Source organism: Mustelus asterias, chromosome 1, assembly GCF_964213995.1.
Source record: "Mustelus asterias chromosome 1, sMusAst1.hap1.1, whole genome shotgun sequence".
Taxonomy (NCBI): Eukaryota; Metazoa; Chordata; class Chondrichthyes; order Carcharhiniformes; family Triakidae; genus Mustelus; species Mustelus asterias.
This window is the reverse complement of record NC_135801.1, coordinates 56,945,009-56,960,898: the sequence shown is the minus strand read 5'-3', so window position 1 is coordinate 56,960,898 and position 15,890 is coordinate 56,945,009. Positions and strand designations below refer to the sequence as shown.

Below are 15,890 nucleotides of genomic sequence, written 5' to 3'. Positions count from 1 at the left end.
TTCAGCGACTTATACACGAAGACACCAAGGTCCCACTGAGTATCCACATCTCTCAATTTACACCAATTCAAGTAATAATCTGTCTTCCTATTATTGCTACCAAAGTGGATAACCTCACATTTATCCACATTACATTGCATCTGCCATGCATGTGCACACACAGCCTGTCCAAATCGCACTGAAGCATCTCTGCATCCTCCTCCTCAGCTCATCCTTCCACCCAACTTTGAATCATCAGCAAATTTGGAGATGATCCATTCATGTGAACAGTTGGGGTCCTAGCACATAGCCCTGCGGAACCCCACTAGTCACTGACTCACAATCAGAAAAAGACTCATTTATGCCAATTCTTTGCTTCCTATCTGTTAACCAGCTTTCTATCCATCTCAAGACATTACCTGCAATTCCATGTGCTTTAACTTTACATAGTAGTCTGTTATGTGAGACCTCGTCGAGAGCCTTCTGAAAGTCTCAATAAACCACATCCACTGGTTCTCTTCGATGAACTCCATGAGTTACATTTTCAAAGAATTCCAATAGATTCGTCAAGCATGATTTTCCCTTTGTAAATCCATGCTGACTTTGTCTGATTATACCACTGCTTTCCAAATGCTGAGTTATGAAATGCTTGATAATGGACTCGAATAACTTTCCCAGTACTGACGTTAGACTCTCTGGTCTATAGTTCCGTTTTCTCTCCACCTCCCTTTTTGAGTAGCGGGCTTACATTAGCTACCCTGTAGGAATCAGTCCAGAGTCCATTTCCTTAAATACTCTGGGATGTAGATTATCAGGCTCTGGAGATTTATCCACCTTCAATCCTATCAATTTCCTCAAAACCATTTCTCTACTAATGCTAATTTCCTTCAGCTCCTCACTAAATCTTGTTTCTCTCAGAACTTCTGGTACATTATTCACGTCTTCCTTTGTGAAGACTGAAGCAAAGTATGAATTTAATTCCTCGACCATTTCTTTATTCCTTGTTATGAATTCTCCCATTTCTGACTGTACCGAGCCTACATTAGTTTTTGTCAATCTTTTTCTCATTACATACCGATAGAAAGTTTTACAGTCAGTGTTTATGTTCCCCGCTAGCTTACTTTCATACTCTATTTTTCCCTTTGTAATCAATTCCTTGATCCTTCTTTGCTGAATTTTAAACTGCTCCCAATCCTCAGGCCTGTTGCCTTTTCTTGCCAATTTGTATGCTTTTTCCTTGAATCTTATACCATCTCTAATTTCCCTTGTAAACCATGGTTTGGCCACAATTCCCTTGCCGCCCTTGTGCCAAACAAGAATAAACAATTCCCTTGCCGCTCTTGCGCCAAACAAGAATAAACAACTTCTGGAGTTCATCTATTCACCCTTTAAATGCCTGCTATTGCCTGTCCCACTGTCTTTTCTTTCAGTAATGTTTTCCAGTCCATCATGGCCAATTCATGTCTCATACCATCATAGTTACCCTTGTTGAGATTCAGGACCCCGGTCTCCAAATCAACTACATCACTATCCATCTTGACAAAGAATTCTATCATATTATGGTCACTCGTCCCCAAGGATGTTCTCTCAACTAGATTGTCAACGAATCCTTTCTACTTAGCAATGCCCAATTGAAGATGGCCTGATTCCTTGTTGGTCCCTCAACGTATTGATGCAGAAAACCATTTGCATTCCAGAAATTCCTCCTCTATTGTATTGTGACTAATTTGACTCTCCCAATCTAGATACAGATTAAAGTCGCCATAATCACAGATGTTCCATTAACACCTGCGTCTCTGATTTCCTGTCTAATGTTTCTCTCAGCATTCTGGTCTGTATACCACCCCCACAAATGTTTTTTGCCCCTTGTTGTTTCTTAACTCAAACCATACAGATTGCACATCATCTATGGTGATATCTTTCCTCAAGCCTTCTATGTTCCAAAGAGAACAGACCAAACTTTCCACCGGCCTTTAAAATTATTTCACAGGATGTGGGGCACTGCTGGCTTGGTCAGCATTTATTACCCATCCCTAATTACCCTCGAGAAGGTGGTGCTCAGCTACCTTCTTGAGTTGTTTTTCTCCTAACTGAAATCCCTCATCTGTGTTCATGTTATGGTAAACTTCCTGTTTACCCTTTCTTGACTTGCCTGATGAAGGGGCAGTGCTCTGAAAGCTGGTGCTACCAGATAAACCTGTTGGACTTTAACCTGGTATTGTGAAACTTCTTACTATGCCTACCCCAGTCCAACACTGGCATCTCCACATAATATCCTTTCTAATGCTTTATAGGTTTAGTGCCCAGAATTGTCTACATTACTCCATTTGATGCCTATCCAGTAATTATCGAAGTTCTAACATGATCCCTTTTGCTCTAATAAAAGTAATTAAAGTTAAAGTTTATTTATTAGTCACAAGTAAGGCTTACATTAACACTGCAATGAAGGTACTGTGAAATTAATAATCCATATGATTTTCTTTTAACCACATTATTAACTTGGCCTGCCATCTTTGGGATTTGGATGCATGGAGAGAAAGGTGTCTCTGCTCATTTACACATGCACAATTATCAAAATCATGCCACTTGTATTGATAGGCAAAGGGATCTGGATGTACAGGTATGCAGGTCACTGAAAGTGGCAATGCAGGTGGAGAAGGTAGTCAAGAGGCATACAGCATGCTTGCCTTCATCGGCCGGGGCATTGAGTTTAAAAATTGGCAAGTCATGTTGCAGCTTTATAGAACCTTAGTTAAGCCGCACATGGAATATAGTGTTCAATTCTGGTCACCACATTACCAGAAGGATGTGGAGGCTTTGGAGAGGATACAGAAAAGATTTACCAGGATTTTGCCTGGTATGGAGCACATTAGCTATGAGGAGAGTTTGGAGAAACCTGGTTTGTTCTCACTGGAACGACAGAGGTTGGGGGCGACCTGATAGAAGTCTACAAGATTATAAGAGACATGGCCTGAGTGGATAGTCAGAAGCTTTTTCCCAGGGTGGAAGAGTCAATTACTAGGGGGCACAGGTTTAAGGGGCAAGGTTTAAAGGAGATGTATGAGGCAGAATTTTTACACAGAGGGTGGTGGGTGCCTGGAATTTGTTGCTGGGGGAGGTAGTGGAAGCGGATACGGTAGTGACTTTTAAGGGGCGTCTTGACAAATATATGAATAGGATGGAAATAGAGGGATATGGTCCTCAGAAGGGTAGGGGGTTTTAGTTCAGATATGCAAGATGGCCGGTGCAGGCTTGGAGGGCCGAAGGGCCTGTTCCTGTGCTGTAATTTTCTTTGTTCTTTGTAATATATTATTTTTCCATATTAGTCCTCCTGAAGTACATTACCTTCAAACTTCTGCATTGAACTCCCATCTTTATTTATTCCTTCATAGGATGTGGGCATCCCTGACTTAGGCCAGCATTTATTGCCCATTTCTAATTCCCCTGAGAAGATGGTGGTCGGTCACCAACTTAAACTGCTGCAGTCCATGTGGTGGCAAGTAGATATAAGTGGGTATGAAATAGTTGTGATTACGGAGGTATGGCTGCAGCGTTACCAAGGATGGGAATTGAACATCTAGGGGTATTTAGGAAGGGCAGACAAAAAGGAAAAGGCAGTGGAGTTGCATTGCTGGTTAAGGAGGAAATTTAATGCAATAGTGAGGCAAATGTATTAGCTCTGACAATGTGGAATCTGTATGGGTAGAATTGAGAAACATTAATGGCAAAAAAACTTTAGTGGGAGTTGTATATAGATCCCCAAACTGTAGTGTTAATGTTGGGAGTGGCATTAAACAGGAAATGAGAGACACTTGCGATAAAGGAACATATGTAATCAAGGGTGATCTTAATCTGCATAAAGACTGGGAAAATCAAATTAATCACAATACCATAGAGGAATTATTCCTGGAGTGTATACATGATGCTTTTCTGGACCAATATGTTGAGGAACCAACCAGAGAACAGGCCATCCTAGACTGGGTATTATGTACTGAGAAAGGAATAATTGGCAGTCAAGTTGAGCGAGATCTTTTGGGGATGAGCAACCATAGTATTTTTTCAGTAAGATGGAGAGTGATGTAGTTGATTCTGAGGGTCCTGAATCTTAATAAAGGAGACTACGTTGGTATGATACGTGAGTTGGCTATGATGGATTGGGGAACATTACTTAAAGTGATGACTGTGTATAGGCAATGGCAAACATTCAAAGAGCACATGGGTGTACTGGACTGCAGAATTGTTTATCTCTGGTGCAAAAGTTAAATGGTATAGATGGCCAAACCATGGCTTACAAAGGAAATTAGAGATAGTAATAAATCCATGGAAGAGGCATACAAATTAGCCAGAAAAAACAACAGACTTGAGGACTGGGAGCAGTTTAGAATTCAGCAAAGGAGGACCAAGGGATTGATTAAGAAGGGGAAAATAGATAAGCTTGCGGGGAACTTAAGTTTCTATCGGTATGTGAAGAGAAAAAGATTGGCGAAGACAAAACTAGGTCCCTTAAATTCAGAAACGGGACTTTGTTCCCCAATATAATGTAAAGGCTGTCCAACTAAATATATACTTTGGTTCCGTCTTCACAAAGGAGACACAACTAACATATCAGAAATGTTAGTGAGAGAAGGACTGAAGAAAATCAGTATTAGTAGAGAAATGGTATTGGGGAAATTGATGGGATTGAAGGCCATTACATTCCCAGGGACTGATGATCTACATCCTCGAGTACTTGAGGAATATTGGAAATATTGGATGCATTGGTGGTCACCTTCCAAGATTCTATAGCTTCTGGAGCAGTTCCTACAGATTGGAGAGTAACTAATGTAACCCCACTATTTAAAAAGGGAGGTAGAGAGAAAACAGGGCATTATAGACCAGTTAGCCTGACGTTAATAGTGGAGACATTTCCAGAGTCCACTATCAAAGATTTTATGGCAGAGCATTTGATAAACAGCGGTAGAATCGGACAGAGTCAGCATGGGTTTACAAAACGGAAAACACGCATGACAAACCTACTGGAATTCTTTGAGAATGTAGCTAATAGGGTTGAAGAGGGGGAGCCAGTGGATGTGGATCATTTCAGAAGGCTTTTGACAAAATCCCACATAAGAGATTAGTGTGTAACTTAAAGTGCATGGGATTGGGGGTAATGTATTGTGATGGATAGAAAACTGGTTGGCAGACAGGAAACAGTAGGAATAAATGGGTCATTTTCCAAATGGCAGGCAGAGACCAGTGGAGTAACACAGGGATCAGTGCTAGGACCCTAGCTATTCACAATAAACATTAATGATTCAGATAAGGAAATTGGCAGATGACATTCAGCTGGGTAGGAGCATGAGCTGTGATTTGATTTGATTTCATTATTGTCACGTATTAATATATAGTGAAAAGCATTGTTTTTTGCATGCAATACCGACAAAGCAAACCGCACATAGAGGAGAGAGTGCAGAATGTAGTGTTACAGTCATAGCTACGGTGTAGAACAAGATCAACTTAATACGAGGTAAAGAGTTAGAATGAAGTTTTAGAAGCACAGAACAAGAGTAAAAGTAGAATTAGAGGATATGCTAGGCTCAGCTTGCAGGAAGTTACCTTGCTCTGGCGCCATCTGGAAGATGCTGAGATGCTTCAGTGTGATTTGGACAAGCTGAGTGGGCAAATGAATGGCAGATGCAGTATAATGTGGATAAATTTGAGGTTATCCACTTTGGTAGCAAAAATAGGAAGACATTATCTGAATGGCTATAAATTGAGAGCGGAATGTGCAATGTGCAGTTGAAGGAATAGGGCCTATAAAAGGTGAAGGCGGGAAAGTCTGTACGGAACCAGTAGAAATGGCAGAGGTGCTCAATGAGTATTTTGCCTCGGTTTTCACAGAGGAGAAGGACCTGGGTGGATGTACTGCGGGCTTGTGGTGGACTGAAAAGATTGAGTATGTGGACTTTAAGAAAGAGGTTGTGCTGGAATCTTTGAATGGCATCAAGATAGATAAGTCGCCGGGTCCGGATGGGATGTACCCCAGGTTACTGTGGGAGGCGAGGGAAGAGATTGCAGGGCCTCTGGCGATGATCTTTGCGTTGTCGCTGGAGACGGGAGAGGTGCCGGAGGATTGGAGGATTGCGGATGTGGTTCCTATTTTCAAGAAGGGGAATAGGGATAGCCCAGGAAATTACCGACCGGTGAGTCTAACCTCGGTGGTTGGTAAGCTGATGGAGAAGATCCTGAGGGACAAGATTTATGAGTATTTAGAGAGATTTAGTATGCTCAAGAATACTCAGCATGGCTTTGTCAAAGGCAGATTGGGCCTTACGAGCCTGGTGGAGTTCTTCGAAAATGTGACTAAACATATTGATGAAGGGAAAGCGGTAAATGTGGTTTATATGGATTTTAGCAAGGCGTTCGATAAGGTCCCCCATGCAAGGCTTCTAGAAAAAGTGAGAGGGCATGGGATCCAAGGGGCTGCTGCCCTGTGGATCCAGAACTGGCTTGTCCAAAGGAGGCAGAGAGTGGGTATAGATGGGTCTTTTCTAAATGGAGGTCGGTCACCAGTGGTGTGCCCCAGGGATCTGTTCTGGGACCCTTGCTGTTTGTCATTTTCATAAATGACCTGGATGAGGAAGCGGAGGGATGGGTTGGTAAGTTTGCCAATGACACGAAGGTTGGTGGGGTTGTGGATAGTCTGGAGGGATGTCAGAAGTTACAGAGGGACATAGATAGGATGCAAGACTGGGCGGAGAAGTGGCAGATGGACTTCAACCCAGATAAATGCGTAGTGGTCCATTTTGGTAGGTCAAATGGGATGAAGGAGTACAATATAAAGGGAAAGACTCTTAGTACTGTAGAGGATCAGCAGGACCATGGGGTCCGGGTCCATAGGACTCTAAAATCGGCCCCGCAGGTGGAGGAGGTGGTTAAGAAGGTGTATGGTGTGCTGGCCTTTATCAATCGAGGGATTGAGTTTAGGAGTCCGGGGATAATGATGCAGCTATATAAGACCCTCGTCAGACCCCACTTGGAGTACTGTGCTCAGTTCTGGTCGCCTCATTACAGGAAGGATGTGGAAAAGCTTGAAAGGGTGCAGAGAAAATTTACAAGGATGTTGCCTGGATTGAGTGGCATGCCTTATGAGGATAGGCTGAGGGAGCTCGGTCTTTTCTCCTTGGAGAGACGTAGGATGAGAGGAGACCGAATAGAGGTATATAAGATGTTGAGAGGCATAGATCGGGTGGACTCTGAGGCTTTTTCCCAGGGTGGAAATGTCTGCTACGAGAGGACACAGGTTTAAGGTGCTGGGGGATAGGTACAGGGGAAATGTTGGGGGGAAGTTTTTCACACACAGGGTGGTGGGCGAGTGTAATCGGCTGCCGTCGGTGGTGGAGGTAAACTCAATAGGGTCTTTTAAAATACTCCTGGATGAGTACATGGGACTTAATAGGATGGAGGGTTATAGGTAGGCCTAGAAGGTCGGGATATGTTCGGCACAACTTGTGGGGCCGAAGGGCCTGTTTTGTGCTGTTGTTTTTCTATGTTTCGATGTTTCTATGAGACCTGGGTGTCCTTGTACACCAGTTGCTGAAGCTAAGCATGCAGGTGCAGTTGGCAGTAAAGAAGGCAAAAGGTATGTTGACTTAATAGCGAAAGGATTCGAGTACAAGAGATAGGATGTCTTGCTCCAATTATACAGGGTCTTGGTAAGGCCACACCTGGAATATTGTGTGCAGTTTTGGCCTCCTTATCTGAGGAAGGCTGTTTTGCTACAGAAGGGAGTGCAGAGAAGGTTTACCAGATTGATTCCAGGGATGGTGGGACTGATGTACGAGGAAGTATTCAGTCGGTTAGGATTATATTTGCTGGAGTTTAGAAGAATAAGAGGGGGAGGCCTCATAGAAATATATAAAATTCTAACAGAACTGGACGGGGTAGATCCAGGATGTTCCCAATGGGAGGGATGTCCAGAACCAGTGGTCGTAGTCTAAGGATACAGGGTAAACCTTTTGGGACTGAGTTGAGGAGAAATTTCTTCACCCATAGTGGTAAGCCTGTGGAATTCGCTACCACAGAAAGCAGTTGAGGCTAAAACTGTTCTGAATCTCTTTAGTGAAGGGTTGTGCAACAAGAACAAAGAAGTAGGCCTTGCAACCTAAACACAGAACTCTATTACAGGTGTGCACAGTCAAATCCTAGACTGCTTAACCGTGTTCCAAACTGGGAGGAACTAATCCAGTAAGAAGTTTAACAACACCAGGTTAAAGTCCAACAGGTTTATTTGGTAGCAAAAGCCACACAAGCTTTCGAGGCTCTGAGCCCCTTCTTCAGGTGAGTGGGAATTCTGTTCACAAACAGAACTTATAAGACACAGACTCAATTTACATGAATAATGGTTGGAATGCGAATACTTACAACTAATCCAGTCTTTAAGAAACAAAACAATGGGAGTGGGGAGAGCATCAAGACAGGCTAAAAAGATGTGTATTGTCTCCAGACAAGACAGCCAGTGAAACTCTGCAGGTCCACGCAACTGTGGGAGTTACAAATAGTGTGACATAAATTCTGATTCTAGGATCGCATGATAAAGACTCAGGAGGAAAAAAGCAGAAATATTTATGTGAAATAGTGTGACATAAACCCAATATCCCGGTTGAGGCCGTCCTTGTGTGTGCGGAACCTGGCTATCAGTTTCTGCTCCGCGACTCTGCGCTGTCGTGTGTCGCGAAGGCCGCCTTGGAGAACGCTTACCCGAATATCAGAGGCCGAATGCCCGTGACCGCTGAAGTGCTCCCCAACAGGAAGAGAACAGTCTTGCCTGGTGATTGTCGAGCGGTGTTCATTCATCCGTTGTCGCAGCGTCTGCATAGTTTCCCCAATGTACCATGCCTCGGGACATCCTTTCTTGCAGCGTATCAGGTAGACAACGTTGGCCGAGTTGCAAGAGTATGTACCGTGTACCTGGTGGATGGTGTTCTCACGTGAGATGATGGCATCTGTGTCGATGATCCGGCACGTCTTGCAGAGGTTGCTGTGGCAGGGTTGTGTGGTGTCTTGGTCACTGTTCTCCTGAAGGCTGGGTAGTTTGCTGCGGACAATGGTCTGTTTGAGGTTGTGCGGTTGTTTGAAGGCAAGAAGTGGGGGTGTGGGGATGGCCTTGGCGAGATGTTCGTCTTCATCAATGACATGTTGAAGGCTCCGGAGGAGATGCCGTAGCTTCTCCGCTCCGGGGAAGTACTGGACAACGAAGGGTACTCTGTCCACTGTGTCCCGTGTTTGTCTTCTGAGGAGGTCGGTGCGGTTTTTCGCTGTGGCGCGTTGGAACTGTTGATCAATGAGTCTAGCGCCATATCCTGTTCTTATGAGGGCATCTTTCAGCGTCTGGAGGTGTCTGTTGCGATCCTCCTCATCCGAGCAGATCCTGTGTATACGGAGGGCTTGTCCGTAGGGGATGGCTTCTTTAACGTGTTTAGGGTGGAAGCTGGAGAAGTGGAGCATCGTGAGGTTATCCGTGGGCTTGCGGTACAGTGAGGTGCTGAGGTGACCGTCCTTAATGGAGATGCGCGTGTCCAAGAATGCAACCGATTCCGGAGAGTAGTCTATGGTGAGCCTGATGGTGGGATGGAACTTGTTGATGTCATCATAGAGTTGTTTCAGTGATTGTTCACCATGAGTCCAAAGGAAGAAAATGTCATCGATGTATCTAGTGTATAGCACCGGTTGAAGGTCCCGTGCGGTGAAGAAGTCTTGTTCGGACTCATGCGTTTCTTATGTAGGTACACCCACAGTGCTATTAGGAAGGGAGGCATAAGATTTTGATGTAGTGATAGCGAAGGTGGCATACTTCCAAGCAAAGATGGTGTATGGCTTGGCAGAGAGCTTGATAGTGTTGTTCCCATGCCTCTGCTGCCCTTGTCCTTCTGGGTGGTGGAGATCACAGGTTTGGAAGGTGCTGTGGTTGAGTTGCTGCATCATCTTGTTGATACACACAGCTGCCTCTGTGCGTCAGTGGTAGAGGGAATGTTTAAGGTAGTGGATGAGGTGTCAATCAAGCGGGCTGCTTAATCCTGAATGGTGTCAAGTTTCTTGTGTATTGTTAGTGCGGCTCTCATCCAGGCAAGTTGAAGTTATTCCGTCATACTCGTAACTTGTGCCTTGTGAATGCTGGACAAGCTTTGGGAGTCAGGAATCAGCGCAGAATTCCCAGCATCTGACCTGCTTTCTTCTACCCATTTCACCTTCCCCTGAAACCCATTTACGTATCGTCTGAAAACTTTATAATGTCGCCCCCTTATACCTGAGTTTGTTATAAAACTTGAAAAAAATAATGGATCCAGAACTGACCCTTGGGGAATACCACTGCAAACCACCTCCCAGTCTGAAAAACATCCATCCCCAACACCCTTTGCTTCCATTAATGAGCCAATTTTGCATCTATACTTCCACCTACCTCTGATACCATGGGTTTCTGTCTTCTTAATAAGCTTCCAGTGTGTGCCTTTGGCAAATGCCTTCCAAAAGTCCAGATATACAGCACCACTGCACTTCTTTGATCAACTTTCTTTTGTTACCTCATTAAAACATCCAATAAAGTTAGAATCATAGAATAGATATAATTCTAAGTTAGATAGGTATTATCTGACAAATCCATTTATTATCCTTTATTATCCTGTGCCTTTGCAAATTAGAGTTTACTTTGTCCCTTGTAATGGTTTCTAATAATTTGCACAACAATGTTAGACTGTCTGACTTTTAGGTTCCTAGTTCATCCTCCCTTTTTTTAAGAGTGATATAACATTAGCAAACCCCCAGTCCTCTGGTGTTGCTCTTGTAAGAGTTTTAACAACACCAGGTTAAAGTCCAACAGGTTTATTTGGTAGCAAATACCATTAGCTTTCGGACTGTTGCTCCTTCGTCACATGGAGTGGAAATCTGCTCTCAAACAGGGCACAGAGACACAAAATCAAGTTACAGAATACTGATTAGAATGCAAATCTCTACAGCCAACCAGATCTTAAAGATACAGACAATGTGAGTGGAGGGAGCATTAAGCACATGTTAAAGAGAAGTGTATATGACGAAGGATGTGTATATGACGAAGGAGCAGCGCTCCAAAAGCTAATGGTATTTGCTACCAAATAAACCTGTTGGACTTTAACCTGGTGTTGTTAAAACTCTTACTGTGTTTACCCCAGTCCAACGCCGGCATCTCCCCATCGTTGCTCTTGTATCCAAGGAGGATTGAAAGTTTAAAATTTATGCTTCTGCTATTCCCGCTTTAGCTTCTTTTAGCAACTTTGGATGCATTCTATTGGACCAGGTTGAGTCTTTATTTATTTAAGTAGTAGTTTAATATTGTCATAAATAGAGGAATGGCAGGGCCACTTGGATCCATGGAGTGTGCATCTGCTTTCTAAAAAGCTCTGTCGGAACGCCAGGGTGCTTTTCATATCCTGGGCAATTGTGTGTGTTCTCAACGGCACAATTTGAGCTCTTGAGCAGCAGTTGATGTCACTCTGGGTATCAGGGAAGATGAGAACTGTGTGGACATCCTGTCTACAGATATGGTAACCTTGCAGCTTGAGGGTATGATGGCAGAGGGAGAATGGATGACCGCCAAACAAGGAGGACCAGGCATGTAGTACAGAAATTCCTTGAATGCATCTCACTCTCCAACTAGTATTCAGTTCTGAATATTGGTGAGGGTGTTGCTTAATCTTGGCAAGCAAAGCCAAGTCCATAGCACTGCCTTTAACTTGGCTGTACTTGGATACGCAGGGAAAATTGGAAAAGCAAAAGTGATCGAGGATTCAATAGTTACAGACAGGTTTTTCTGCAATTGCAGACATGAATCCAGGCTACTATGTTGCTTCCCTAGTGCTGGGGTCAAAGATGTCACAGAGTGACCGTAGAGCATTCTGAATGGGAGGGTGAGTAGCCATCAATGGTATTCCACGTGGGTAGAAAGAGTCAGGTGAAGCTGCATTTACAGTTTAATGATATAGGAAGGAAACTAGCAAACAGATCTCCAGAGGTTGTAATCTCTGCATTGTTGTTGGTACTAAATGTAAATGAGAAAAGAAATGTTGAGTATAGGATAGAACAAATGAATGAATGGCTGGAGAGATGGTGCAGGAGGGAGGGCTTTAGATTTCTGGGACAATGGGACCTGTTCTGGGGGAAATGGGACATGTGTAGACAGATTGCACTTGAACAGAGCTGGGATTAATATCCATTTGCTGATGCTGCTGGGATGGGTGAAACTAATTTGGTAGGAGTGTGGGAGTCGCAAGGTGATATTGCAGAGGAACACCAAGGTACTTGGGGGTGAGCGATAGCATTAAAGTAGGAAAAAATAATGTATTAGGTTGGCCCAGAGTAAGAATGAATGCAATATTATCTGTATTAGAGCTGCTGCGCATGAATGTGCAATATAGTAGCAATATTAGAAGACTTAAATTGTCATTATTTATACTGGAAAACATAGTGCTAAGGGGAGGGATTTTCTGTACTTGTTGGCACATGGGGCTGAGAGTAATTTTGAGATTTGAAGTTTGTTGAAGTTCTGTTCAGTCTTTCCTAGCTTGTGAAACTGTGACTGAAGTGTCTGAACACATTTTTCTTTTATTAGTTTCGATATGGGTTCTGACTTCAAGCTATTCCTCTTCTCCTTACAGGATATTCTGTTCCAAGAAAGGGTGACACAGCGGTAACAATGGTTAGGACTGCTGTCTCAGCGCTAGGGACCTGGATTCAATTCTGGTCTTGGGTGACTGTGTGGAGTTTGCACATTTCCCCATGTCTGTGTGGGTTTCCTCTGGGTGCTCTGTTTCCTCCCACATTCAAAGATATGAAGGTTGGGTGGATTGGCCATGCTAAATTGTTCCTTCTGCACAAATGCTTATCCAGAACACATGAAGTGTCCTGGAGTTCCAACATAGAATAGACCATGCATGCAACAGTTCCCAACTGGCCTGTCATGGTAGTCAATCCACTAACCTCTAATCAAAGAGATCAGTAAAATATTTGACACTGAACCGTTCTTAAAAAAAAATAAATTGAAGTCGAAGACACTGAAGCTCTAATCCACAAGTTCTAAGAAACCGACCTCTGGAAAAATTGATAGAATAGCAAACTGAAGACACTGGAAATTATACCTTTTAAACCATCATCTAATGAATTTGAACAGCGAAAAGTGAACAGTTTAATGAAGCAAATTAACCTCTGCCTATTAAATAAAAGCAAATCACTACGGATGCTGGAATTAAATAGCTTTTATAAAGGATCATCTGGACTCAATGTCAGCTCCTTTCTCTCCTTATAGATGCTCCTTACAGATCTAGCTGCTGAGATTTTTCCAGCATTTTCTCTTTTGGTAACCTATGCCTATTACTCTCCAATCTGCTTGGCTGTCATTGGTATCAGATATGATTTCTTCTCAGATTTTTGCATTCAGCTTGCAGTCCCACAGACTTGCGATCTCTGTCCTCACTGTGTCTCTACTGCTGTTTCTTCCACTTTTATCTGTTATCATCTCTCACCATTTGCCCTTTGGCTCGTTCTCTGTGCTCTTATTGATTACACTTGCACGGTTTCCCCTCAGACTCATTCCTGCAACTCTGTTTCTCTTTGCATTTGCCTTCTCCACAGTCAATGAACAAAGAATAATTGTTGCTCTAGAGACTTATTTTTGGAGTATGTGATGCTCCATTCCCACAATAACCCTACGTGATCTTTGCATCAGAAGAACATAAAATGAGTTAGTGTGTTGTAAGTGCCAAATTAATTTACACTATGAAATTCTGGTTCATATATTGGAAATGTTAATGTCTTCATGTTTTAAAACTTTCTTTTAGTTCTACATTGTTGGCGTTTATAATGGAGTTACTGAAGAACTCGGTGGCCATGCAAGAGCAAATACTCTCTTCTAAGGGCTTTCTTGTCATTGGGTTTAGCCTTGAAAAGGTAAATATTACAACAGCATAGTTATGGTGTGTACTGTTTCAAACAAGTCTTTGAGTAACCATTTTAATAGAATTGAACCCAAATTAACTTGAGACTGGCTGCTTTAAGTAACACTCAAGTACTTTGTCTAATTGAATATAGAATTATTTTAAGAAAACATTGCAAAATTCTGATTTTTAAAAACTTTTAAAACTATTTCTTAGTTTTTGTAAAATTTCTCAATTTAAAGTGGAGGGTAGCTTCTATAAAATGAGAAAAGCAATAACTAATATGCATGCTCCAAATATTCTTGTGTTTCTTCATTGGTAGCAAATTGAATTTTTAAAAATCAAACAAATCTGCAGCTTTCAGAATTTGGCTATCAGCACCAATTTATTCTACTGTGTCGATAGAGCTAAATAATGAGCTTGTTTGGTATTTCTCTTGCATATATAAATAAGAACCAACTTGCATTTGTGTAGATCATTCACATTTTCATGACATCCCAAAGTGCTTCACTGTCAGTGAATTACAGATCCAATACAGTTGTTGCCTTCCTCCAAGTCATTATTATAGATCATAAACATTGAAGCCCCAGCACTGATCCATGCAGCATTCCACTGTTTATAGTTTGCTGACCTGAAAATGACCTATTTATCCTGACTCTTGTTTTCTATTTGTGCTGACATATCACCACAAGATGATGAACTTTTCTGTAGTAATGTTTTATGTGGCACCTTTTAGAAATCCAAATACACTACATCTACTGGTTTTCCTTTATCCACCTTGCTTCTTAGATTTCAAAGAACTCTAAAATTTGTCAACACAATTTCCCTTTCACAAAACCATGTTGACTCTGTAAGAGAGTATTATGATTTTCTAACTGCCCTGCTATCACCTCCATAATAATAATAGTATTTTCCCAATGATAGATGTTGAACTAATTGGCCTATAGTTTCCTGCTTTCCATATTCCTACTTTTGCGGTTTTCCTACCTACTAGGTTCTTTGCTAGATTCCGGGGAGTCTTGGAAAATTATAACCAGTTGGGTGGCATGGTGGCACAACGGTTAGCACTGTTGCTTAACAGCGCCAGGGACCCGGGTTCGATTCCTGGCTTGGGTCACTGTGTGGAGTCTGCATGTTCTCCCTGTGTCTGCGTGAGTTTCCTCTGGGTGCTCCGGTTTCCTCCCACAGACTGAAAGACATGTTGGTTAGGTGCATTGGCCATGCTAAATTCTCTGTGTACGCAAACAGGTGCCTGAGTGTGACGACTATGGGATTTTCACAGTAACTTCATTGTAGTGTTAGTGTAAGCCTACTTGTAACACTAATAAATAAACTTTAAACAATGCATCCATTATCACTACAGCCATTTCCTTTAAGACCTTCCGATGCAGGCCACCAAGTCCTGGGATCTTGTCAGCCTTTATAGTCCCATTAATTTTTCTGGTACTACTTTTCTTCTTTTCTAGTAATCTTGATTTGTTTTAAATTCTTCTCTTTCCATGGCACCAGCTTTTCTCCTATTCTTGGGATTTTTTTGCAGCTTTTACAATGAAGACTGAAAATGTTGCTGTTGTTTCATTGTTTCGTATTATTAATTCCCTAGCTCACCCTATAAGGACAAATATACAATCTGGCAACTATTTTTCTTTTTATGTTCTTGTAGAAGATTTTATTGTCAGTTTTTGTATTTATTGCAAGTTTTCTCTCGTGCTCCAATTTCTCTTTTTTCAGTCATCCTTTGCTAGGTTCCAAAATTTTACCAATCTTCTACACATCTTGTAACATTGTACATCTTTCAATTTGATGTCATTCTCAACTTCCTTAGTTAGCCATGGATGGTGTATCCTTCTCACCTTTCTTTCTCAATGGAATATATCTTTGTGGGGAGTTATGAAATATCTCCTTAAATCTATACCACTGCTTGTCTTACTACTATTATTTAAAGTATTTTCCCATTCTGCTTTAGCGAAC

General features: G+C 42.2%; 1 protein-coding gene across 1 annotated transcript in view; it reads left to right on the top strand.

Moving 5' to 3' along the window:
• Window positions 1–15,890, top strand: part of lrba (LPS-responsive vesicle trafficking, beach and anchor containing) — a 901,160-nt gene that overhangs the window by 101,702 nt on the left and 783,568 nt on the right. The window contains exon 11 of the mRNA XM_078212471.1: window positions 13,824–13,932. Within this exon, the coding sequence (XP_078068597.1) occupies window positions 13,824–13,932 (109 nt within the window). The remainder of the gene's footprint in view (window positions 1–13,823; window positions 13,933–15,890) is intronic.